Raw genomic sequence first — 27,009 nt, forward strand, 5'->3', positions numbered from 1 at the left:
CTATTTTAACGATCTGAAACGCAAGTGTCAAAGCGCAAAGCGCAAGTAACTTTGTGGGCGGGTCTCGGCGCTGTTGCTATTTTCCCGGCGGGATAAATGACTCTTGCGCCAGGCGCAAATCTAAAATGGGTTGGTCTGAAGTAGCTTCATTATTCATAGGTGTGGTTTGGGCGTAACGTGAAATAAACCAATCAGAGCGTCATCTCACATTCCCTTTAAGAGCAGATGCGCTTTTTCCATAGCGGATTGCTATTGTAACGGCGGATTTGCCAGGCGCACGCCAGCAGCGGTTCACAGCCAAGGAGAGCAACGCTCTCGTCACGGCCGTAAAAGAGAGAAGTTACATTGAAATGGAGAAACCCACCCAAATTAACTTCGGTTAATTTGGGTAAATGTGTAAGCTAGATGTATGCTTTTATAATAAATTGTTTATCTATCTATCTATCTATCTATCTATCTATCGTAATAATGTATGATTTGCAAAAATGAAAACTGCTGCTTCTGTGTAGATGAGAGAATCAAAGTGCGCGTTGTGCACACGCTACATTGATTATGGCCAAGCATGCGCCCTTAAAATAGCCTATGAATAACATGCGCAACGCGCCACTGACTTTAAACAATTTTTTCCTGGTTAGTGGCGCAATTGTTTTCTAAACCTGCAAAATAGCAAGAAGGAACGTTTGCGCCGGAACACGCCTCCTCTTTGCGCTGAACCGCCCCCGGGAGCGCAAGTGTATTTCTTAGTTAACCGACGTGCTTCTGTGGAGGGAAAAGTCCGCTTTGCGCGGGTGCAAAATAGGAATGATACATGCGTCGGTGTACAAAGTCACTTGCGCTGGGTGCAAGATAGGGCCCATCATCTCTTTCCTCCAAGTCTCCTCCACCTTATGAAGGGTTCCCAAATTTTAGCAAACTGTTGTCTTTTATTCCTTAGATGGAGCCGTATACGTTCCAGATGCAGAGTATTTGTAAGTTCGTCAAGCCAAAGCTGGAAAGAAGGTGGCAATTTGCTTTTCCAGAAAGTTAAAAAGCTTTTTGGCTGTTAAAAGCCCGTAGGAAAGAAATTGTTGTTGAGACTTGGACAAACAGAGCTCGTGTCTTGAAACCCCAAACACAATTAAAAACTCATCTGGTTCAATATATTGATTCGTGATTTCAGAGATGACATTGAAAATCTTGCACCAAAAGTTTTGAAGACTGGGACATAACGCATAACTGTGAAGCAGACCCATGGAAATATTCTGGATAATTTTGTTTTAGAATAGTGTAGTCTATGCAAGATTTTGAACTGGATGAGACAATGTCTGGAGTTTATAGAGCATCTGTTAACCTCTTCCAGGCTATCTGCCCATAACTCATCAGAAATCTTTAATCCTAATTATTCCTCCCATAAACTCTTGATAGAAGATGTAGCGGGCAATTGGGAGGCCTGGAGGGTATTATAAATGCAGGAAATCATTTTCCCTTTACCGAAATAGTGATTAAGGCAGGTGTCCAGACAAGAAGGGCTAATTGTAGAGAACCTGTTTAAGTAAGATTGTACATAGTTCCTGACTTGCAAGAACCTAAAAAAATTACTTCTATGAAGTTTGTATTTCTCCCAAAAATTTTCAAAGGAGACGAATGTACCATCTTGATACAGATCCCTTACTGTGTGAATTCCTGACTCTCTCCAATGCTGAAAGACATTTATCTAATATGGAGGGTATAAAAGAGGGATTGTCAGCTATGGGAATTGATAAAGGTAACGACTCCACCCCAAAATGAATTCTAATTTGTTTCCAAATACAAATCACACTGCTAATGACGGGGCTGCATCTGTATATTTCTTTTTTACAGCTTGTTGGTGAAAGAATCACAGCACCAAGATCATAGGGGGTACATTCATCCTGTTCTAATCTGAGCCAGTCCAGTTGTCCACTTTTATCATTTAATATTATTGAAATAATTCTGAGGTTAGCCACCCAGTAATAGCAGCGGAAGTCCGGAAAAGCAAGACTATAAATTTTATTTATAGTGGTTTTAGTATGGAGCCCATGAATTCTCTCATCAGAGCGAATGGCTTCCGCTAGAGGCTCAATGGCCAATGCGAACAGAAGGGGAGAAAGCGGGCAACCTTGTCGAGTACCCTTAAATAAAGTAAAAGATGGTGACAAAATTCTGTTTGTAAGTATACGCGCTCTAGGATTGTTATATAGAATTTTAACCCAAGTGATGAATTTATTTCCCATATGGAATTTCTGTAGCAGAGCGAAGAGGTAAGGCCACTCTACCTGGTCAAATGCCTTTTTTAGCATCTAAGGACAAAATCACCAGATCAGACCGATTGGTCTGGGAAGAGTATAAAATATTAAACAAGCGACGAAGATTACTAAAAGAGCTACGACCTGAAACAAAGCCAGTCTGATTTCACTAATTTTCCTAAAAGCGTATTAAGTCTAATGGCTAATGTCTTAGCTAAAATTTTTTGGTCCACATTAATGAGAGAAATTGGCCTATACCCCCCGACCTCCTTAGGGTCCCTGCCCTTCTTGGGTAGGACTGTGATAACCGCTTCATTAAACGACTGAAGCAGTCGTCCCACCTCCAGAGCCTGAGAGAACATTTTAAGCATATAGGGCCCCAATAGATCAGTAAATGTTTTATATACCTCACAAGGGATTCCGTCAGGGCCAGGGGATTTACCTCCCTTAAGTGACTTTATAGTGCTCTTTAACTCATCTAATGTTAGATCAGCTCCAAGAAATTCTCCATCTTCCTGTTCTAGCATTGGTAGATTACAGCTGTTTAAAAAGGTCTCCATGATGGAGGGATGATCACTTGTATTACTAACATACAATGATTCATAAAATTGTTTAAAACGATTGTTAATTTCTGAAGAAGAAAATAAGTAATTCCCGGATTCTGATTTGATCTGATGAATTATACTGTCATTTTCCAGCTTTCGCAACTGTCTAGATAACAGTTTGAGTGGCTTATCACCAAATTCTAAATATTTTTTGTTTCATAAACATTAGATATCTTGAAAACTTTTCAGATATAATCTTATTGTACTGATATCTAAGATTTAATATTTTCTTGTGCAGTACTGAAGAGGGTGTTGTAGCATTCTCATTATCTAATTGACAAAGCTGTCTTTCTAAAGATTGTAAAGCCGCTGCATTTTGTTTATTTTTTGCACCCTTAAAGGAGATAAAACAGCCCCGTAAATAAGCTTTAAAGGTGTCCCATAAGAGAGAAGGGGAATTCGAAAAGGGGATTCGCTTGATCATTAGTTTCAAAAAATAATTCTAGCCGTGTATGCAAATACTCACAGAATTTTGTGTCCTTTAATAAATAGGGGTCTGCCCGCCACAATGGTTGAGTTGTTACAATTTCTGATAGTTTTAGAGCAAATGTAACTGGACTATGGTCCGAGATTAGAATGTTATGATAAGTGGCATTGAACGTAAAAGGAATTAACTTAAAATCAACTAGAAAGTAATCTATACGGGTATAAACATTGCGGACTTGTGAATAAAAGGAGTAGTCCCTCCCTGTTGGATTGGCTAGCCTCCATACATCACCAACATTAGAGTTTTTAATGTACATGTTAAGAAAGTCCCTGGACTTAGAGGGGGAAGTACGTTGAGCAGATGATCTGTCTAAATATGGGTCCAGAACGCAATTAAAATCTCCTCCTATAATTAAATTAGTACTCGATATATCGGGAATCTTTGAAAACACATTCTGAAAAAAGCGTGGTTCATCAAAATTTGGTCCGTAGATGTTAACTAAGGTTATGGGTGTTGAAAATATTTCTCATGCAACTATGATAAATCGCCCCTCCTTATCTGTAATCGCAAAACCGTTTGAGATGTTTAATATCTGTTCACAATTTAGCATCTTTAATGTATTTTCATCATGTTGAAAAAGTTTGGTGTGAATAAAATAAACCACTTAGGAAGAGTAGCTAAAAACTCAGAGTCTGAAATATCCCAAAAATCTACATTCAAATCAAAATATCTGACTTCCTGTTGGTCGGAGCTAATGACTGTAAATTAGAAAGTTGTCCGGCTCGAGGAGAACAATATACATACTGATTTTTGTTACTGTATATAAAACTAACCCCCCACTTTTGTCAAAAACATTTTGAAAGTGACACACTTTCTGCTGCCAGATGGTGGCGCTATAACTTTGACTCACAATAGTTACATCCATCTGATCGGCCTCTTACCAAGAACACACTGCTGAAGTTTCATCAAGATCAGTTAATGTATGCAGAAGTTATACCACTTCGTGTTTCTCTTTTCTTGCCATAAATTCGTTTCCTCGCCACGGTCAAACCGTTCAAGATATCAAAAATCCGTCCGCAATTTAGCATCCTCAATGTCTTGACTATATGCACATCGAGTTAGGTGGGGATTGGATGAATTCTCTAGGAGTATTTCAAATTACACAGCAAGCGTTTTCCAAACAACCCATAATAGCCGACTTCCTGTTGGGCTGGCGTAAAACTTGACAGAGGGAAAGTTGTTCGACCCGATGAGATCTATATGTGTACTGAGTTTCAAATTAATTCATGCAAGCATGTTTGATATATGGACCAAGTTTTCAGACCCCGTTCAAGGGGGCGCTGTTGAGCCCCCCTGCCACGCCCGGGTACCAGCTTCAGCCCGGCCCTGATGGCCGTGGGTTCTGACCTGTGTGCAAAGTTTCAAGAGTTTTCGAGCACGTTAAACGCCCCAAAAGCCCCCGAAACCTTGAAAAACAAAAGCGATAGACAAAACCCACCCACCCCTCACACACGCAGAGACAGAAAGAGAGAAAATTCTCCAGAAAATCCACATTCAAACAAAAATATCTGACTTCCTGTTGGTCGGAATATTGACGGAAAAAATCATCCTCTTCACACGCGCAAAAATGTGCTTGGAAACATCACAGTGGAGCGATGCTTATCGTGAATGGTACAAATTGTACTACTGACTATTTAAACTGAGCAGTGCAATTTTTATATTTTAGGTTGACTATTTTATTATTATATTTTATTAGGGCTATAATGAACAGGCTGCGATGTCAAGATGGCAATGCTGGAGTGTGTGTGTGTGTGTGTGTGTGTGTGCGCGATTAAACAGTGGACGCATAAAAACATACTCCGTCATTTTGTTCATACAGGACATCATTCAAACTGCAAAGCGTTAGCTTATATTTGTGTACACTCGCAATAAAACACAACATTGTGCTTTTGTAAAATAAATTCAAGCAATCCGCCCCCCGAAATGGCGTTTCTCACTATATAACTTTGGTGTGTTTAACTCACAGATGCTCAGTGTAAAACCACAGCCAAGGCTGATATCGTCTTGCTGGTTGATGGATCCTGGAGTATCGGCCGTCTGAACTTCAAAACCATCCGGGCTTTTATTGGTCGCATGGTGGGCGTCTTTGACATCGGCCCTGACAGGGTTCAAATCGGCAAGTCTGTCCTGCTTCTGTTTACTTCATGTTTTTAGATATGTTGTAGGTATATTCCTGCATCTGGTTGCTTTACTAAACAGCTGGTGCGACTTACTCCTGGATGACAAGCCACGTTGGAGCAATGACCCCATCGAATTACGTCGGACCGTAACCCCTCCGGAACAAACAAACGACTCGGTGGGCAACCGGGCGGAGGCGTTACCCCTTCTAAGGCCGTCTTGACCTTCGACTCGACCTCCCATATGAGTGTAACTACTTTCTCAGGTAAAATGCACTCAGGAGTAACCGGGCGTTCGGATGGATCAAAAATACAAGATAAAGCATCGGGTTTGATGTTTTTGGAACCCGGGCGGTACGAGAGAACAAAATCAAAATGTCCGAAAAAAAGTGCCCACCGAGCCTGCCTGGAGTTGAGTCTTTTAGCATATCTAATATATTCAAGGTTCTTATGATCGGTTCAAACGATAAAAGGTACCCCCGACCCCTCTAACCAATGATGCCACTCCTCCAACGCTAACTTGACCGCCAACAACTCTCTGTTATCAATGTCATAGTTACGTTTGAAAAAAACGCGCAGGGATGCATCTTGTCGTCTGAGGAAGTGCGTTGGGAAAGAACTGCACCTACCCCCACCTCTTATGCGTCGACCTCCACCACGAACTGACGTGTGGGATCAGGGGTGACAAGAATGGGAGCCGAAACGAAACGGCTTTTGAGGTTGACCAATACTGCCTCCGCAGTATCGGACCACCTGAACGTTGTTCTGGGGGAGGTCAAGGCAGTCACAGGTGCGGCTAGTTGGCTGAAGTTGCGAATGAACCGCCGATAGAAATTGGCGAACCCCAGAAACCGCTGTAGGGCCTTACGGGAATCTGGACTTGGCCAATCCATCACCGCCTTAACCTTGTCAGGATCCATGCGCACTCCCTCAGAGGAGATGATGTACCTTAGGAAAGAAACAGACTGTGCATGAAAAGCACATTTCTCCGCCTTGACAAAAAGCCCATTCTCTAGCAACCTCTGAAGCACTCGTCTGACGTGTTGAACGTGTTCCTGGAGAGACGAAGAAAAAATCAATATGTCATCCAGGTAAACATATATGAACTGATCTACCATGTCTCTCAACACGCCATTGACGAGTTCCTGGAAAACCGCTGGGGAGTTGGAAAGACCAAAAGGCATGACCAGGTATTCAAAGTGCCCCCTAGGGGTATTAAACGCGGTTTTCCATTCATCCCCCTTCCTGATGCGAACCAAATGATAAGCGTTACGCAAGTCCAATTTTGTGAAAATGGATGCTCCCTGCAACCTCTCGAAAGTTGAAGACATCAACGGCAAAGGATAAGTATTCTTTACTGTGATGTTATTCAGCTCTCGGTAATCAATACAAGGTCGCAGAGAACCATCCTTCTTTCCAACAAAAAAAGATCCAACATCCTTTCCAACAAAATAGTTTTCCAACAAAAAAAGATCCAACATCCTTTCCAACATCCTTCTTTCCAGCCGTTGGTCCGTGGGTCCTCTCTGGGGTCGACTCGGACGTGCACAATGAGTCACACGATTTAGACGGGCATCGACCCTCAGCGCAAGCTCCACCAGGCCATTCAGGGTTCTGGAAAGGTCCAAGATTTAAAGAGGTGACGCAAGGACTTCGATGGGCAACCCGGAGATGGTGTGCGGTGATCGATGTGCTCAGGAACCAGGAACAATAAACAATCCAGACAGAGTGAAGAACAACGATGAAGATCCACAAAAATAGGTAATCCACATGAGGAGACGAGAGAGAGCCACACAGGAACAGGACACGACACCGGGGAAGCCACAACGATCTAACAACATGAGTTGAGGATTACTGAACATATAAAGGGAATGGGGACTGATTACAGCTGGCGCAGATAATCAACACGGGATTGGGTAACCACGCCCACACAGACACACACACACACACACACACACAAACACACCAGAATGAGACAGCGGATTCATGAACCGTGACACCTTTACTCTTGCATTCGTAATGGCGTGTGCTTCTCTCACAGGTTTGGCTCAGTACAGCGGGGATCCCAAAACTGAGTGGCATTTGAACGCTCATGCAACCCGTCAATCGCTGCAGGATGCTGTGGCCAACCTACCCTACAAAGGCGGAAATACAATGACGGGTACCGAGCTCTTACATAAGTGCTTTAAAATTTACAATCTTGAAGATGCACTCTTATTTGTTCAACTAAATCCCTGAAAACAACATTTAAATGTGTTGTGTGTCATTTATGGACCTCTAGTGGCAATTGCAAAAAATATGATTGTCTGCTATCTGTAACAATCGCATGAATTTTCTACTATATTTTTAAACAAAGATAACTTATAATAAACATTTAAAGACAGACCTACTCTGAGCTGCGGGGTTGCTGTTTAAAACTATATGGTTTTGTTGAATCCATCAGTCTACATTATTAAAAAAAAAAAAAAAAATTATTACAGTTTTTCTCGATTGCTTAAACACATTTCTTGAAACTATGCCTCGTATTCTCAAAACTGTAAACACAAATCCATAACATCTCACCCAATTCCCCAAACATCCTATTTTCAGGTCAAAATGAAGCTCTACACTCAAAACCACACTGTAAAACCTAACAGTAATATTAACTAAATACAATTGAGTTCACAGCACTCAAATATTACCGAAACTTGAATGACTGAAACAGAACTCAAACTGAATGAGTTATAGAACATTTCTAGATCCCAGAATGATAATTGTATAATTAAGTGATTAATTAAGTGATGATTGAGCATTAGTGATGAGCACCTGGTGTTAACAAGCAGAATCACTGAAGGAAAGAGAAACACAAGAACTACAACTGACTTCCAGCCACAGCAAAATCAACTGGAGATAAAAGAAGACATTAAATATCTCAAGATCTCAGCAGAGGAGGATTAAACAACTCCACGAACAGCATTACAAGCTTCACTTATTATTAACTACTTTGACTTTATTACTGCCATTCGTCTACAGAAGTTCTTATTAGAATTAACAAAGGTTTAGAAGTTGATTATTTGAGTTTCATTTAAATCACCATGATGGAGATCAGCGTTTGCTTTAGTTGAGCTCTTGACCCTTGACTTTTGCACTTAAGATTTTCTTTGGCTGCTATAATTGAGTGTTTATAAAACATATTTGTTATGGCACAAAAGGCAAGGAAAAGTCTGATCGGGTGTTGATGGTGCAGGATTAATGATGACAATCATCATTTAGTGACTTGATTCACTGATTTCATTCAGAGTCTGATCTCTGATTAACAGGGTAACATATTAGTTTCACTCAAAACTGTTATTCTACAGCATAAGAGCTAGCCATGTTGTGACCATCAGATAATATGAAGGATTTTACAAAGAGTTGTGCACAAAAAGTTTCACAGAAAAGGTATTGCATTATTAAGACTCACACAGACATCAAGAATCAGCATATGAATCTCAGCAATGGTGACCATTAAAAAATTATTCATTCTGCAATGCATGCTGGGTACTAGCATAATACAAAACTTATCCATGGCTCCCAGCATGCATTGCGGCATAAATCATTTTTTAATGGTCACCATTGTTGAGATTCATATGCTGATTCTTGATTACTGTGTAAGTCAGCATGATACCATAGAGGTTTTTAAAATCTGATTGTCACAACAATGGGCCTTACAGCAGAATCAGTTCTATTATAATGAATAATACAAGTAATACATCACCTGTCTAATCAGAGATCAGGCTCTGGAAAAGATCAGAGAATCAAGTCACTAAATGATGATTTTTATCATCTTAACACAACCACATGCTCATATTTTCTTTAGGCGTATGTGCCATAACAAATGTGTTTTATAAATACTCAGTTACAGCAGCCAGAGGGAAAACTGGTGTTATAAAGTCAAGGGTCAAGAGCCCAACTAAAGTAAACACTGATCACTATCATGGTGTCTTTAAATGAAACTCAATAAATCATTAGCATCTAACCCTCTGTTCATTCTCAATAACAACTTCTGTAGACGCATGACAAAAGTCAAACTGTTTAGTAATAAGTGAAGCTGGTAATGCTGTTTGTGTAGTGGTTTAATCCTCCTCTGCTGAGATCTTTAGAGATTTAAACATCTTTTATCTTGAGTTGATTTCATCTAAGGCTGTGACTGGAAGTCAGTTGTAGTTCTTGTGTTTCTTTTTCCTTCATTGATTCTGCTCGTTAACAGCAGGTGTTAATCACTAATGCTCAATAATCACTTAATTAATCACTTAATTTTTTGACTGCAATGTATATCTACTTTTAGTAAACTCAACTGAAATAATTGCAGAGTACTCATAACTATTGTTTTTATAAACTTAATTGAATTAAGGCAATCGGTTTCCTCAAATGTAATAAGTTAGCTTAACTTATTGAATTTGACTTTGTGTGTGACATTGGCTACGTTCACACTGCAGGGCTTAATGCTCAATTCCGATTTTTTGAAAAAATTCGATTTTTTTGCAAGGCCGTTCACATTTCCAATTAAATGCGACCTTTTGTGATCTCCTGTGTGAACGTGAAATGACCCAGAAGTGACCCGCATGCGCAGAAGAGTACTCAACGGTCAACGACGTCACTTGTTGTTTGCGGAAGTAGCTAAACTTTAACTGTGATTCTCTCACACACACACACACACACACACACACACACGAGCGCGCGCAGCGACCGTTACACAAGAGCCAGACAGCAGCCGCTGACCTATCTAATATCAGATCCAGCACAAATAAGTTAACATAACGTATATATAATGGCCGTGGGCGTTTTTTTTTTTTATTAACGGGCTCGTCGAGGTCGACCCGTTCTGCAGATTTACCTCAGCTCGACGAATATGCAGTCCGTTTTCAAACCGACGACTACTTCAACGCAGGATTATGACGTTTTTCGCGTATCAATGACGTGCGGGTCGGATAAATGCGACCTGGCCGTTCAGACTGAAGTCGCATTTGAAAAGATCGGATATGTATCGGATTTGGGACCACATACCCAAGTGGCCTGGGTCGCATTTGAAAAGATCGGATCTGTGTCGTTCAGACTGTCATGAAAAGATCAGATACAGGTTGCATAGTGGCAAAAAAATCGGAATTGGGTCGTTTCAGCCTGCAGTGTGAACGTAGCCATAGTGAGCTAACAGTAACTGCAAGTGCTCTGAGTTCATTTAAAGTTTGTCATGTCACTGTTTTTACTCAATAAAGTGAAGTTTCAGCTATATAAAGTATTCAAATGCAGTGTAAAGTTTAATTGTGTATTAAGAAATATTATTGTTTTAGTGAACTCGATTAAAATAAGTTTAGAGTACTCATAACTATTGTTTTTATAAACTTAATTGAATTGAGGCAATCGGTTGCCTCAAATGAAATGAGTTACCTTAACTTGTTGGGTTTTACAGTGCATTCACTCTTGCTGAAAAAACAAACTTTGCCCTCAGACAGGACACACAAGCCCTCAAAATCACACACACTACAACATAGTCTAACACACTGGTGCAATAAATTCAAAACAACATTTCCAAAATTGGTAAGTTATGTTGCTTGTGGTTCCCCCCCTCACAAACCTTTTCACATGATGAACACAAAAGACACAAACAATGGATACAGTGGCACATTTTTATTCATTCATGTACTACACAGTACAACACACATGCAACAAAACAAAACACATTTTTTTTCCCCTGTTTTACTTTTTTTTTTTTTCTCAAAATTTTTTTTATATTTACTTACAGTAAGATGTGTGTGACCATCATATGACAGTAAAAGAGCACACACAAACCTTATTCTAATATGAAAGTGTATTGGAATGGTAAAGAGTGTTGGTCGTGACAAGATCGATTGCTCCTGTCTGCCTCGTTGCCTTGCCTGCTGTGAGTGTGTTTGTTTGCTTCGGTGCTGTAAGCTCCGTCTTAGCCTTGTATTTCTTTGTTTTGAACCATCATTTACTACCATTTCTAGTTGTTTATACTACTACATTTTACCCAACATCTCAGATTAAACTGACATCGCTAGCTTTTGTTATTAGTACTACTAGCACAAAACGCTAGTAATTCGCTAGCCTGTTAACGCGCCACCCGTGCGCTCAGGTATTTTTATTTATTTATTTTTCTCTCGCGCGCCCGCGCCTTTGAGTTCATAAAAGCTCAGGTGAGTAAGAATCACTCAACAAACACGGTGAGTAATGTCTTGTCCTGTTATTGTCACCTGCACTTCATGTCACATGTTTAGCATAGCCTTCTCTGTCGACAATATAGGATTTATATGTGATAAATGTAAGGAGACAGTTAGGTTGACAGAGAAGATTTCAGAATTAGAAACACGCATCCAAACTTTAATTGAGGATAGTAAGAGTGCTAGAGCTTCAGATGTTTTGGATGTGCATAGCATAGTGAACACTTTACATGAGTCGGTTCCGGCTGAAGTAGAGCCTGTGCAGCCGGGCAAATGGGTGACAGTGAGGGATCGCTCTAGTCGCGGATCTAAAAACCACTCTTCCGTTCCGATTACCATAACAAATCGATTTGCCCCGCTCAGTGAAACACCCACTGAGAATGATTGTGCCCTAGTTATTGGCGATTCTATTACACGGAACGTGAAAATAGAGACACCAACCACCATAGTCACATGTTTGCCGGGAGCCAGAGCGCCTGACATCAAAGCAAATTTAAAAGTGCTGGCTAATGCTAATCGTAAATTCTCTAAGATCATTATTCATGTCGGCACTAATGATGTTCGACTCCGCCAGTCGGAGATCACCAAAATTAATATTAAAGAGGTGTGTGAACTTGCAAGTACGATGTCAAGGACTGTAATTTGCTCTGGCCCCCTTCCTGTTCGCAGGAGTGATGAGATAGTTAGTAGATTGTGTTCGCTTAACGGTTGGTTGTCTCGGTGGTGTCCGCAACATAATATAGAATTCATAGACAATTGGAAAAGCTTTTGGGGCAAACCTGACCTGTTGAAAAGAGATGGTATTCATCCCTCCTGGGATGGTGCTGCTCTTCTCTCTAGTAATATGGCTCATAGTCTTAGAGCTCAAACATGACAATCTGGGGCTCAGGTCAGGAAGCAGACAGACTGGCTAAACCGACCGTCTGCTAGCGGCCTCGCGTCACCCAGGTCAGATAAATCACATCACATAGAGCCTCTTTCACCTAGCTATCATCATATAGAGACTGTGTCTGTTCCCCGAATTTGGAAATCCAAAAAACGTTTTAACCCATCTAAGGTTAAAAATTTAATTGATGTTCAACAAATAAAAAACAGCTATAATACAGATGAGCAAATGCTAAAGCTTGGGTTGCTGAATATTCGATCGCTTACTTCAAAAGCACTCATTGTTAATGATATGATTTCAGATAATAACCTAGATGTGCTGTGTTTGACAGAAACCTGGCTAAAACCAAACGATTACATTACTTTAAATGAATCAACCCCGCAAGATTACTGTTATAAACATGAGCCTCGTCTGAAATGCAAAGGAGGAGGTGTTGCTGTAATTTATAGTAATAGCTTCAAAACCACTAAGAAATCAAGTTTTAAATATAATTCTTTTGAAGCATTGGTGCTTAATGTAAAAATATATAGTGTAAACGATAAATCACGTTTGAGATTTGTGCTGGCTACTGTATACAGGCCACCAGGGCACCATACAGACTTTATCAAAGAATTTGCTGACTTTCTATCAGAATTAATATTGACTGCAGATAAAGTACTAATTGTTGGTGATTTTAATATACACATCGATAATGAAAAAGATGCATTGGGATTGGCATTTAAAGACATTGTAAATTCAATTGGAGTTAGACAACACGTGTCAGGACCTACTCATCGTCGTAATCATACTCTAGATCTAATATTATCACACGGAATAAATGTTGATGCCGTTGAAATTCTGCAGCAGAGCGATGACATCTCAGATCATTATCTAGTCTCGTGTAAATTACATTTAGCCAAGGCTTCAAAGCCGACTCCGTGTTTCAAATATGTGAGACCTATCACTTCTGCTACTAAAGATTGCTTTATTAATAATCTTCCTGATCAGTTTCATCATCTCAGCATCCCGGATAGCTTAGAAGAACTTGATATTGCAACAGAAACTTTTAACTCTCTCTTTTCCAGCACTTTAGACACAGTTGCTCCGTTGCGCTTAAAGAAGATTAAAGAAAATAGTCCAACGCCGTGGTACAACGAGCACACTCGGGCCCTTAAGAGAGCAGCCAGAAAAATGGAGCGCAACTGGAAGAAAACGAAACTAGAGGTATTTCGCATTTCATGGAAAGAGAGCTCGATTACTTACAGAGAGGCTTTAAAAGCTGCTAGATCTGCTTATTTTTCAACCCTATTAGAAGAAAATAAACATAATCCTAGGTATTTATTTGAAACGGTGGCTAAACTAACGAAAAATAAATCTTCAAGCCCAGAAGTTTCCAAGCAACACAGCAGTAATGACTTTATGAACTTCTTCACTTATAAGATTGATAATATCAGGGACAAAATTATAACTATGCAACCGTCTACTACAGTATCGCATCAGGCAGTGCATTGTAGCCTCCCTGAGGAAAAATTTGATTCGTTCGTTGCTATAGGAGAGGAAGAATTTACTAAACTCATTAAATCATCTAAATCGACAACATGTATGTTAGACCCTATACCGACTAAGCTACTGAAAGAGATGCTTCCAGAGGTCATAGATCCTCTTCTTAATATCATTAATTCATCTTTGTCTCTAGGATACGTACCAAAAAACTTTAAGCTGGCTATGATTAAACCGCTTGTTAAAAAAACGCAACTTGATCCTACAGAATTAGTCAATTACAGGCCGATCTCTAATCTACCTTTTCTGTCAAAGATATTAGAAAAGGCAGTATCCTCACAACTGTGTTCCTTTCTTGAAAGAAATGATATCTGCGAGGATTTCCAGTCAGGATTTAGACCTTACCATAGTACCGAGACTGCTCTCGTTAGAGTCACAAATGATTTGCTCTTATCATCCGATCGTGGTTGTATCTCGCTATTAGTGTTACTCGATCTTAGTGCTGCATTTGACACCATTGACCACAACGTTCTTTTAAATAGATTAGAACATTATGTTGGCATTACGGGAAATGCACTAGCATGGTTTAAATCATACTTATCTGACCGTTATCAGTTTGTAGCAGTAAATGATGAGATGTCTCATCGATCACAAGTTCAGTATGGCGTACCACAAGGCTCAGTACTAGGACCGCTGCTGTTCACTCTGTACATGCTACCCTTAGGAGATATCATTAGGAAACATGGAATTAGTTTTCACTGTTATGCTGATGATACTCAGCTGTATATTTCTTCAAAACCTAACGAAACTAATCAATTCACAAAATTAACGGAATGCATAGCAGATATAAAAAATTGGATGACTCGTAATTTCCTACTTCTAAATTCTGAAAAAACAGAGTTTCTAATTATTGGACAAAAAACGTCCTCACGTAATAACCTAGAATACTGTCTAACACTCGATGGCTGCTCTGTTAAGTCTTCGTCGTCGGTTAGGAACCTGGGTGTGCTCTTTGATACCAATCTTTCATTTGAAAGTCACGTGTCTAGTATCTGTAAAACTGCATTTTTCCATCTTAAAAATATATCTAAATTACGCTATATGCTCTCATTGACAAATGCGGAACAATTAGTTCATGCGTTCATGACCTCAAGGCTAGATTATTGTAATGCTCTACTGGGTGGTTGCCCTGCACGTTTAATAAACAAACTACAGCTGGTTCAAAACGCAGCAGCTCGAGTTCTTACCAGAACCAGGAAGTATGACCATATTAGCCCAGTTCTGTCAAAACTGCATTGGCTCCCTATTAAACATCGCATAAATTTTAAAATATTGCTGATTACTTACAAAGCACTAAATGGTTTAGCTCCGCAGTACTTGAGCGAGCTCTTAACGCATTATAGTCCTTCACGTCTATTGCGATCTCAAAATTCCGGCCAGTTGATAATACCTAGAATATCAAAATCGACTGCTGGCGGTAGATCCTTTTCCTATTTAGCACCAAAACTCTGGAACAGTCTTCCTACCATTGTCAGGGAAGCAGACACACTCTGTCAGTTCAAAGCCAGATTAAAGACACATCTCTTTGACCTAGCATTCACATAATACATTATAGACTTCTATAATTTAATGTTAGGCTGCATAGATTAGGTCAGCCGGAACCGGGAACACTTCCCATAAATCCTGATGTACTCGTTACATCATGAGAAGAATGGCATCTACGCTAATTTTAGTGTCTGTGTTTATCCCGAGGTTTTCCTGCAGCCTGCCGGATCCGGGCCGTATCCAGATCTGACGATGGACCTTCGCCTGGACCCGATGACAACGCAGTGCTGAAGTTTCAACTAGTCTGTCCCTATGGAGGATCCCTCTACCACTCTACAGATAAGGCGTTGTCGGGAAAATTCGTTTCGCGTTCCTACCCCTAAGCGACAAAATAAAATAAAATTCTTTATCAAAATTTATAAGGAAAGACAAGTACTTTTACTTTGGCTTTTAGGCTTGGCTTGTAGGGAAAATCCAAACCTGCGTAATTTCAAATGCACATAACTATAGAACCCATTCTAAATGCGCATGTGAACGCCATCAGCGTTTCTCACAGGTTCGCGTTTAAAGTCTGTGTAGAGGGAATGGTGTCGTCTTAGCGGCCCCTAATTTAAAAACAAATGATCGTTGCGACGGAAGCAAATCAATCAAAACTAACTTTAGATGGAAAATAACTTAACTCTGCTATAAAGCCAAAACAATCTCTGTTACCTTAAATTATACGCTTATCTCTGTGAAGCTGCTTTGAAACAATCTACGTTGTTAAAAGCGCTATATAAATGAAGATGACTTGACTTGACTTGACTTGACAAGAGGGCCTCCACTCAAGGAGACAACATGATGAACATGTTCTAAGAATGTTCCACATGTGGTTGAAATACCATCATTTGCCTAGAAAGATAACATCCTGGGAGTCAAGACTATAAAGGAGAAAGGATGCCCTCCCTTCACTGTCACACTCTGCAGCCACTCTGTGTGACTGTACGACTGCTGGCCTTTTCTTGCAAGAAAATACACCTCATCAAAGACCTTTGGAAATGTTTGTCTTTTATTCAGTGATAGAATTTTGTTTGTCACCACACCTCCCTGAAGGTTCTCGAGGGGACAGTAAAGCGACTCAAATTTGGCCTTACTTGTAGCCCAGCCTCCCTCATAGTCATACCATTGATTACAGTTTTTCTCGATTGTTAACACACATTTTCTGAAAGCACGCCTCATATTCTCAGAACTCTACACACAAATCCAAAAACACACACACAATGGGCAAAACCCCTCAATTCTCCTGCAAAATGAAACTTTACATTCAAAACAATGTTATTTCTTCTCAAAATGGTATTTTGTTTTCAAATGACACACACAAACCATCATATGAATAGACATTTATAAGAACCAGTTGAACACTGATGTGCTCAATGTAAAACACTATGATGAATGGAAAACACTTCTTCTCCATTCATCATAATGACTTAGGCCTTTTTTTGGCTCAGTGTTACACATTCTACAGACAGTACATACATAAGTGTGTTGTAAAATATCTGAGAATATTGTTTTTATACTCAGATCACAAAGCTCTGATTGCTAATTGTAAAACTGTGTGATGAGTCAGTGTGCATATCTGAATGGCAGTGTGTTCCTTGTGAAAACAAGAGATTTTCTGCATCAAAATTGTGCCAAAAGCAGAGAATTGTGTGTAGTGTTTTGAAAAAAGTGTGTTTTAAAACTGCAATTTGAGTGTAAAGCAGGAATTGTGCTTGTAGTTTAGCAGAATTGACTCAGGGGGTTGGTGAATGAGTTACATGTTGTGGTCATTGTGTCTCAAGTACCAGAAAGTGTGTGTAAACAATCGAGAAAAACTGTAAGACATGGGCAACTAGAGTGGCTTGATTTCATCTGAGACTGCTTGTCTTCTTGCCCTTCCTCCTCCTCCTCCATGTACCTATGATTCTGCAAAGAAATCTCCTCCAATCAGAGAATTTAAACTAGCAAATTACACTAAAAGAACACTTTAGCACCTGCCAGTGACATGATAGTCAACAGGCAGGTGCACACATAGACATCAAAGGGGGCTTGAGCACCTGCCCTTTTTATTCCTGGAGAGAAAGTGCCCTTTTTTCTGGGGTGCTTTTTTTATTTTTGAAAAATAATATATATATTCCTGTTTGCGCACAGCTTCCCTGTCAAACAAATATATTTATTGAAGAATAGTATATCTAAATATCAGGGGCCGTATTCACAAAGCATTTTATCTTACCACTAGGAGTACTCCTAAATCGCACTAAAATATTTTAGCTAGGAGTTTTCTCCTAAAAGTTATTTACAACGCCTTTCAGACCTACTCTTAGTAAAGTAAAATGACAACTCCTAAACTAAGAGCGAGTCTCCGTTGCTATGGATGACATCATTACTCATGCACGAGCTTGACTGAAGTGACCACCCTGATTGGCTGATGATTGTAATGCGGGAATGATTCCAAACTCCTCCCCTACGATGATGATTGACAGGTGACAGGTCTGAGAATGCGTGCGCTACACAAGTAGTGCGAAGGACGGAAGATGATGAATAACTGAATAAATAGCCTAAATGAATAAAGAGTAAGGCAAAACAAATAGCCTAGTAGCCTAATGAAACATATGGATTGATGCAATATCTTTGCAACATTATTGAATTAATCTGTCACTATATGCCTCTGCCTATGTTTGCAAAGAGAAGAACATTTTAATTTGATTCACAATGAAACGTTACAATTAGTTTACATGCAATGAGTAGCCTAGTTTTGGTTGTTGTTGGTGGCGTTATTGCATCCCTAGTTATGCCTACAATGCAAAATTGTTCCCTCGCGATTGGAAGCTCCTGTAGCCGCCGCATACGCATTTCAAAACATCGCAGCGTGAAATGCCACAAAAAGCGGTTTGTGAATAGGTCTTAGTGAGTTAGGAGTCCTCTCGACTTATTTTAAGCTGTCCCAGGCGTAGGTGCTACTTTTAGGGCTAAAATGCTTTGTGAATTACTCTTAGTCAAAACAATTAGGAGTCCTAAAGTTACGAGTGACACACCTATTATTTTTAGGAGTTGCTCCTAAATTCGCCAGTTAGGAGCTACTTTTAGCCTTAAAATTCTTTGTGAATACGGCCCCAGGTCAGGAGTTCTGAAGCGCTCCCTCTCTCTCTGATGCGTCTCTGCACAGCGGCGCACATCGGCACACATCATACACACACACACACCTGCAGGCAGCAGCAGCCCCTCCCAGCAGGATAATCGCTATACATTATCCCACTTATTACATAGCTACCAACCAAATGAATAAATAATTTGACACAAAATATTGATTTAAAAGGGAGTTTATTGATTTAAACCCGATTGTTTTGCTTCCGCTGAAGAAAATAGTAGGCTCCGTCTCTACGGTTAGAATCCTGTGAGTCCATAGCAACGCTCTGTTTATCATGGCAACGGTCTGTTATACTCCGCACAGCGGTCTGTTATCAAGAAATTACAGACCGCATTCTACATTGGAATTCAACCAAGCCAAATAAAATAAGTTAATAAAATAAGCATATATGCTTTAGTTATTTTGTTTATCCTATTTACCTGCATTGCCCTGTCAATTAGATGCAAATGTGCGCATTTTAACTAGTTGACTAACTTGCATACAGATCGTCCCCAGTTAATGACTTGCATCAAGAGTCTTTCCCCCTGTAATTTAGAAATCTAAATTGGTGAATTTAGAAGAAATCTACAGATGCAAACAGATGGAGGATACACTCTAAAAAATTTAGTAAATCTGAGTAAATGCATCTGGTACATCAATAAATAAAACTGAGTAGAAATAAGTTAACATTAAACATTAAAAATAACAATATTTATAAATTAACTTTTTATTTATGAGTAATTAATAAATTAGAAGATTTTGCTATCTGTAACAAAATAGCAGCAACAGCCCTCTTCAGTTTAGAGTGAATATTTGTGTTGATTTTAAAGTGTTATGTATTTAGATAACACCAAAATAATTAAAATGATGTAGTGCCTTGTGCAAAAATAAACGAATTATTAGTAAAACACGCCCCTCTGCTTGATGCAGTTATTTAGGTTATTTTAAATATATACTTGAAACTAGTAGCATAGAAAATGTTTTCAAAACATGCACATTGTGGAATGGTTTCCTTTGCTGCTCTATAAACCTATGAATACTAAGGAGACCATGGTTTCTGTGTGAACGGATTATTTTGTACACATCTTTTGAAAATGAAACAATTGCGTGAGTTTGAGGAAGATAAAATTAATTAACTTTTTTAATTAATTTTTTAAAAAGGAAGTCAGAGTTGCGTTAATATACTTTTTTTGGAAAAAAACCCCCGCAATTATGAGAAGTGCCCTTTCTTTCACTTCAGCCCCTGCCCCTCAAAATGTCTGTGCACGTCCTGATAGTCAATCTGCCCAAGCTTACAAACTACTTACATATTTGTATGTATATGCATATTTACCCAAAATGTTTTAAATATGTTGCTTCTTTTAATGCCAAAATTACACACTTCACCTTTAAATCAGTTTCACAAGTGTTTTGCAAATAGAATGTAGACCGGTGGTTCTCAACTCCAGTCCTCGGGACCCGCTGCTCTGCACATTTTGTATGTCTCCCTTATTTAACACACCTGAATAAGATCATCAGCTCATTAGGAGAGACTCCATGAACTGAACTGAGTGTGTCAGATAAGAGAGACATACAAAATGTGCAGAGCAGCGGGTCCCGAGGACTGGAGTTGAGAACCACTGATGTAGACAGATAAGAAATGCATAAATCCACAACAGCCATTTCTCCTAGAGAAATGCAATAGATCTAATAAAATAAGGTGACATGTTACGAAACCAACATGCAACTTAATGTGTTTCCAAAGGTATGGCCTTGAACTACATCCTCCAGAACATCTTCAAGGCAAATGTGGGTTTGAGACCCGATTCTCGTAAGATTGGTGTCCTTGTTACCGACGGCAAATCTCAGGACGAGATTATAGTGAATTCTCAGAAACTGCGTGACTCTGGCATTGAGCTCTATGCCATCGGTATGTTCTTCTCTTCTTGACATTGCTGACATACTATCCATTCAGTCACAATGGACTATGATAGTTTGCATGCCAGTGATAGACACTCAACCCAGAGCTCTCCTGTGTCCAAACATCTCACATCTTTTTATTTGCAAGACTACAGCTTGATCAGTGTCTCTTTGACGCAGCTGAAGTAATTGAGATCTTTCAATAATGATCTCCTCTTGGCTTCTAGGTGTGAAGGATGCAGATGAAAATGAGTTGCGATCCATTGCATCCCACCCTGATGATATTCACATGTACAATGTCAAAGACTTCTCCTCCCTGTTGGACATTGTGGATGACCTCACTGTTAACCTCTGTAACAGTGTTAAAGGCCTAGGCACAGTCAGTCACATACTTGACTAGTGTTTGTTTTGACAGAAAAACAACCTGTGAGTCTAAACAAATCTATTCTGGTTCTGTTCTGCAGACTACAAATAATACAGTTTTTCTCAATTGTTAAAACATTAAAACCCATTGGCTGAATAAAGTTCTCAGTTGCCTGAACTCAATTAGCTAATTGTGCAGTCTGTTGTCAATACCTTAAACCATTTCACATGGTAAAACACAATTTGCAGATCTCACTTAGACTTTTCAGCCAAACTCTAAACACATTCTCATCCTCAAAACACATTCTGCACTCCAATGCACATGTCATCCATACTGGTAAACACAAGAGGCAACAATCAAATACAAATAAAGAACACATGTCATTGATTGAACACAACTGATTTAACCTGTTTCAAATGATGCCCAAAGACAAGAAGAAGCACACTGATCACATGTTTACTCCTTTGATTTTTGTCCCTTTTAGTATTGTATACTGTAGTACAGTGCATTGTAGGCTGTATACTGTACAATGAACAAATCCTATGGCCCTGAACATTGTGCTTTCCATTTGTTAACAGTACTGACTGCTCAATAGATTTTGACTGGTTGCAGGTTCATATCAACAAAGAACAAGTAGTAATAGTGATCAATTTTGAGCTACTATGATAGAACATGTTTTCGTTCATCAAAGGACAATGATGGAAAAATATGAAATTTGTTTTGAGATCAAAAATGTACTTCTCCCTGAACTCTTTGATGGTACAGTAAGGTGTCACGGGTAAGTCTAAACAGAATAGCAGTCCATAGGTATCTTTCGAGAACTATATGTTTTGAACAATGTGTTTTCTATTTTTTGGTGTATTGTTTACTGACTGCTTGATAGTGTATATCATTTTGATCAATTTGTTTATGATTTAAGAGCAGTGTTTGATTTTGAACACAGGTAAAACTGTTTTGAGGCGAAAGTTTCATTTTGCGAGAGGATTCAGAGGCTTCAGAAATTGTGTTTTAGAAATTTAGAAAAACTGTAATGTCTAATAGACATGAACAAGTTCTTTGAAAAAGATCTATGACCTTTGAAACATGTCTCATCTTCATGCTCTGTTTCATGCAATTTCAAGTATGTTAAGAGTCTCAAAAGCATCAAAAAAGAATATTAAAGTTTGAAGCATTGCCACGGCAACAGTATCTAAGAAATCAATAATCCTTTCACAGGCCTACATCTGCCGAGTGTCTACATTATACACATAAAGTTTGAAGCAAATTGAGTAAAATAAGAGGGTGATTTCAAAGTATTTTGAAAGTGACACACTATAACTTTGACTCACAATAGTCACGTCCATGTGATCGGCCTCTTACAACGAACACACTACTGAAGTTTAATCAAGATCAGTCAATGAATGCAGAAGTTATAACACACTTCCTGTTTCTCTTTTCTCCCTGAAAATTCGTTTCCTCGCCACGGCCAAACCGTTCGAGATATCAAAAATCTGTCTGCAATTTAGCATCCTCAATGTCTTGACTTCATGCTGACCTATTGTCAGGGATCACAGAGGATGCAGACAAGATGGTAAGGTTAATGCTTTTATTGCAGATAGTGCGGAGATGCAGACAGAAGGTGAGTAACAGCAACACAGAATAACAGTGAATGCTTAGCTGGTTGTTAATGTCTTTCTTTCTCTTTCTCTTGTAGATTGTCTTGACCCGTCCTTCGGATGAGACGTTAAACCGAGGTCCTGACTCTCTGTGGTCATTAAAAATCCCAGGATGTCCTTCGAAAAAGAGTAGGGGTGTAACCCCGGCATCCTGGCCAGATTTGCCCCTTGGCCCCTGTCCATCATGGCCTCCTAATCCATATACTGATTGGCTTCATCACTGTCTCCTCTCCACCAGTATGCTGGTGTGTGGTGGGCGTTCTGGCGCAATATGGCTGCCGTCGCATCATCCAAGTGGATGCTGCACATTGGTGGTGGTTGAGTAGATTCCCCCATCTATGTAAAGCGCTTTGAGGTCTCAGAAAAAGCGCTATATAAATGTAACGAATTATTATAATTATTATTAGATGATTTCGGGTAGCAGGCTGAAGAGGATGGCAGGCAGGACGGAACGGAGAAGATGCGTAGCAGGTAAGTATCCAGATAAGTGAGAGGAAGTCTGTGGGTCACGTAATGACGAATAGACGAGACCAGACAAAGAGTGAGTGACTAAGTGCTGCATATAAAGGTGAGCTGGTGATGGAATCCAGGTGACGGTGATTACTAATTAGAGGAGAGTGAGTGCAGGTGTGCGCCAAGGAGGATTCTGGGGAGTGTAGTGCAGAGACAGAGGAGGAAGACAGACGGTGGATGTGACATAACTCCCCCCTCCCGCAAGGCGCGTCCCGCGCTGAAGAAGGCAGCATACGGGAGGGGGGGTGGGCATCCTGGAGTCCGTGACGGGAAGGTGGAACAGGTTCAGAAGTACGGACTCCAGGATGGTGGCAGGACAGACAGAGGAGGAGGTGATCACGACGGTGCAGACAGAACAGGGGACCATGGTGGTGCAGGCAGAGCAGGGGACCAAGGTGAAGCAGGCTGATCAGGGGACCATGGCGGTGCAGACCCTTCGGGTGGCCACGGCGGTGCGGACACTTCGGGTGGCCACGGCGGTGCGGACACTTCGGGTGGCCACGGCGGTGCGGACCCTTCGGGTGGCCATGGCGGGGACGACTGATAGCCCCCCCCCCATATCAGGCTTTACCACTGGACTGGAAGAGGCAGGGGGCGAAAGCTGCTCTGGACTGGACATGACCAGCGGCGAAGAGAACTCTGAGCTGGACAAGACCAGCGGTGAAGAGGGCTCTGAGCTGGGCGGAACCAGCGGCGAAGAGGGATCTGAGCTGGGCGGAACCAGCGGCGAAGAGGGCTCTGAGCTGGGCGGAACCAGCGGCGAAGAGGGCTCTGAGCTGGGCGGAACCAGCGGCGAAGAGGGCTCTGAGCTGGGCAGCGATGAGGGCTCTGTGCTGGGCAGCGATGAGGGCTCTGTGCTGGGCAGCGATGAGGGCTCTGTGCTGGGCAGCGATGAGGGCTCTGTGCTGGGCAGCGATGAGGGCTCTGTGCTGGGCAGCGATGAGGGCTCTGTGCTGGGCAGCGATGAGGGCTCTGTGCTGGGCAGCGATGAGGGCTCTGTGCTGGGCAGCGATGAGGGCTCTGTGCTGGGCAGCGATGAGGGCTCTGTGCTGGGCAGCGATGAGGGCTCTGTGCTGGGCAGCGATGAGGGCTCTGTGCTGGGCAGGACCAGCTGTGAAGAGGGCGTTGAGCTGGACAGGACCAGCTGTGAGGAGGGCGTTGAGCTGGACAGGACCAGCTGTGAGGAGGGCGTTGAGCTGGACAGGACCAGCTGTGAGGAGGGCGTTGAGCTGGACAGGACCAGCTGTGAAGAGGGCGTTGAGCTGAACGGGACCAACAGGGAAGGCTCTGTGCAGGGCAGGACCAGCGGTGTAGGCTTTGGGCTGGGCAGGACCAGCGGTGTAGGCTTTGGGCTGGGCAGGACCAGCGGTGAAGGCTTTGGGCTGGGCAGGACCAGCGGTGTAGGCTTTGGGCTGGGCAGGACCAGCGGTGAAGAGGGCTCAGTGCTGGGCAGGACCAGCGGTGAAGAGGGCTCAGTGCTGGTCGGGACCAGCGGTGTAGAGGGCTCTGTACTGGACAGAACCAGCGGTGAAGGGGGCTCAGTGCTGGACGGGACCAGCGGTGAAGGCTCTGTGCTGGACGGGACCAGCGGTGAAGAGGGCTCTGTGCTGGACGGGACCAGCGGTGAAGAGGGCTCTGTGCTGGACGGGACCAGCGGTGAAGAGGGCTCTGTGCTGGACGGGACCAGCGGGGAAGGCTCTGTGCTGGACGGGACCAGCGGTGAAGGGTCTCTGCTGGACGGGACCAGCGGTGAAGGGTCTCTGCTGGACGGGACCAGCTGTGAGGAAGGCTCTGTGCTGGACGGGACCAGCGGTGAGGAAGGCTCAGTGCTGGACGGGACCAGCGGTGAAGAAGGCTCTGTGCTGGACGGGACCAGCGGTGAAAAAGGCTCTGTGCTGGACGGGACCAGCGGTGAAGGCGGCTCTGTGCTGGACGGGACCAGCGGGGAAGGCTCAGTGCTGGACGGGACCAGCGGGGAAGGCTCAGTGCTGGACGGGAACAGCGGGGAAGGGTCTCTGCTGGACGGGACCAGCGGTGAAGAAGGCTCTGTGCTGGACGGGACCAGCGGTGAAGGCTCTGAGCTGGACGGAACCAGCGGTGAAGGCTCTGTGCTGGACGGAACCAGCGGCGAAGAGGGCTTTGAGCTGGACGGAACCAGCGGTGAAGAGGGCTTAGTACTGGACGGGACCAGCGATGAAGAGGGCTTAGAAGACTTTGGCTCTGGCTCGGGGAGAACGACACTCACAGACTCTAGCGGGCAGGCGACTGGCTCTGGCTCTGGCGGGCAGGCAGGATGAACGGGTTTGGCTGGGCTGATTTTGTGTGAAGCATACTTGCAAGCTCTTCGGACGGACATCAAAGGGGGATCGGCCGCGCATGAAACCAGTCCTGGACGGCCATATACTGATCCGATGGCTGGTTTGATGGTGGGCGTGGTGGAGATGGCTGGAGATGGTGGTTGAGTGGCGATGTCCTCCACCTCACCTACGGTGAAGTTTGAGCCACTCAACCACAGCACATGATCCAGGTACTGGACAAACGTGCCTGGGATTGACGCCGCTGGAGCTTGCTGATACAGACTATCATCCAAACCGCCCCAAAACACAATTTTTAGGACTTCGTCTGTCCAGCTTACCCCATTAGAAATTTCCAGGAATCCAGCGACATAATCCTCGATAGGGAGACGGTCCTGAAAACAATGGATCAAACGATCGGCTGGGGTTGATAGGAAGCGGCCAACTTCCATGTCTTTTGGGGCTGGTTCTTCTGTAGTATGGTCTGGTCTTCTGTCAGGGATCACAGAGGATGCAGACAAGATGGTAAGGTTAATGCTTTTATTGCAGATAGTGCGGAGATGCAGACAGAAGGTGAGTAACAGCAACACAGAATAACAGTGAATGCTTAGCTGGTTGTTATAGCTTTCTATCTCTTTCTCTTGTAGATGATTTCGGGTAGCAGGCTGAAGAGGATGGCAGGCAGGACGGAACGGAGAAGATGCATAGCAGGTAAGTGTGAGGGAGTCTGTGGGTCATGTAATGACGAATAGACGAGACCAGACAAAGAGTGAGTGACTAAGTGCTGCATATAAAGGTGAGCTGGTGATGGAATCCAGGTGACGGTGATTACTAATTAGAGGAGAGAGGAGAGTGAGTGCAGGTGTGCGCCAAGGAGGATTCTGGGGAGTGTAGTGCAAAGACAGAGGAGGAAGACAGACGGTGGATGTGACACCTATATATTGTTTTATGGTGCTTAATTTAACCCCTTGTTTGGGTCTTAAATATAGACACCTTCTACCTTATTTTGTTTATTCTCAGGTTAGGTAAAGTCAGTCGAATTCGTTCTAAACAAAAAGTATATAAATGTCCATACTTACATTTCAGTCGAAAGACTGCTCCGTGGTTTAGTTCAGCTCAATATTTTGTAAAACAGAGACTTAAGGCAGGCGAGCTTCTTAATTTCAATTATATGTATTTTTTATTAAATACAGGTTAACTAGTTTACATAAACGGTACTAATATATAAAATAAAAATAAAAGTAAATCAAAACCAAATATTTTACAAGCTTTCATCTTCATGAGGCGCAATAGCAAGGCATCTAACACCGGAGAGGCCGTCCTTGGTGAATCAGCGTCTGACTGGACATGTCATTCCAGCTCTTTTAACCCTCATAGGTCGGCAATCACGCCGGCGTGATCTGCTCGCTTTTTTCCTTATGAGTTGAATTGAGACCCGAAATACTCTTTTGACTTTGATTTTACAAACAAGTTTCATACATCAATCGATTCTGTTAAATGTGTATTATTTTTGTGTATACTCACAATAAAAACAAAGTGTTGTGCTTTTTGCCAAATAAAGAAAAATAAACACGAGG

At 41.9% G+C, this 27,009-nt stretch overlaps 1 protein-coding gene across 5 annotated transcripts in view; it reads left to right on the forward strand.

The window, feature by feature from the left end:
- Positions 1-27,009, forward strand: part of LOC309475795 (uncharacterized protein) — a 115,890-nt gene that overhangs the window by 81,575 nt on the left and 7,306 nt on the right. For 4 of the 5 annotated variants that reach the window (XR_014197854.1, XM_082138700.1, XM_082138699.1 and 1 more), the window contains 4 exons: positions 5,302-5,451; positions 7,494-7,613; positions 20,452-20,616; positions 20,834-20,980. Coding sequence is in view for 4 of the 5 variants with exons in the window: in XM_082138700.1 (XP_081994826.1) it covers positions 5,302-5,451; positions 7,494-7,613; positions 20,452-20,616; positions 20,834-20,980 (582 nt within the window). In the remaining variant the exon portion in view is untranslated. The remainder of the gene's footprint in view (positions 1-5,301; positions 5,452-7,493; positions 7,614-20,451; positions 20,617-20,833; positions 20,981-27,009) is intronic. The other variant, XM_082138701.1, reaches the window with a different exon arrangement.

This window comes from Leuciscus leuciscus (assembly GCF_965113295.1).
Source record: "Leuciscus leuciscus genome assembly, chromosome: 15".
NCBI classification, from domain to species: Eukaryota; Metazoa; Chordata; class Actinopteri; order Cypriniformes; family Leuciscidae; genus Leuciscus; species Leuciscus leuciscus.